The sequence below is a fragment of the Nestor notabilis genome, unplaced genomic scaffold (assembly GCF_000696875.1).
Source record: "Nestor notabilis isolate BGI_N333 unplaced genomic scaffold, ASM69687v1 scaffold18052, whole genome shotgun sequence".
Lineage (NCBI taxonomy): Eukaryota > Metazoa > Chordata > Aves > Psittaciformes > Psittacidae > Nestor > Nestor notabilis.
Genome location: NW_009919885.1, coordinates 3,521 through 3,759, shown reverse-complemented (window position 1 = coordinate 3,759; position 239 = coordinate 3,521). Strand labels below are relative to the sequence as shown.

Here is a 239-nt window from a genome sequence, read left to right as displayed (position 1 = left end):
CACGGCCTTCCCACCGGGAGAGGGCTCCGGGTGCTCCGACACCGGCGAGGCTCTTCCCAGGCGTCCCGGGCCCCAGCGGGCTGTCCCGCAGCAGGACTGGGGAGCAGGATGTGGACACCCCCTCCCACAGCACCATCCCTCATGGATCCCTCGTTCCGTCCCTCCCAGGCTGACAAACGTGCCCATCACAACGCGCTGGAGCGCAAGCGCAGGGACCACATCAAGGACAGCTTCCACAG

At 68.2% G+C, this 239-nt stretch overlaps 1 protein-coding gene across 1 annotated transcript in view; it reads left to right on the top strand.

The window, feature by feature from the left end:
• Positions 1-141: 141 nt before the first annotated feature.
• MAX (MYC associated factor X) overlaps positions 142-239 on the top strand; it is a 1,343-nt gene continuing 1,245 nt past the window's right edge. Inside the window, exon 1 of the mRNA XM_010010444.1 lies at positions 142-239. Coding sequence (XP_010008746.1) covers positions 142-239 — 98 coding nt within the window.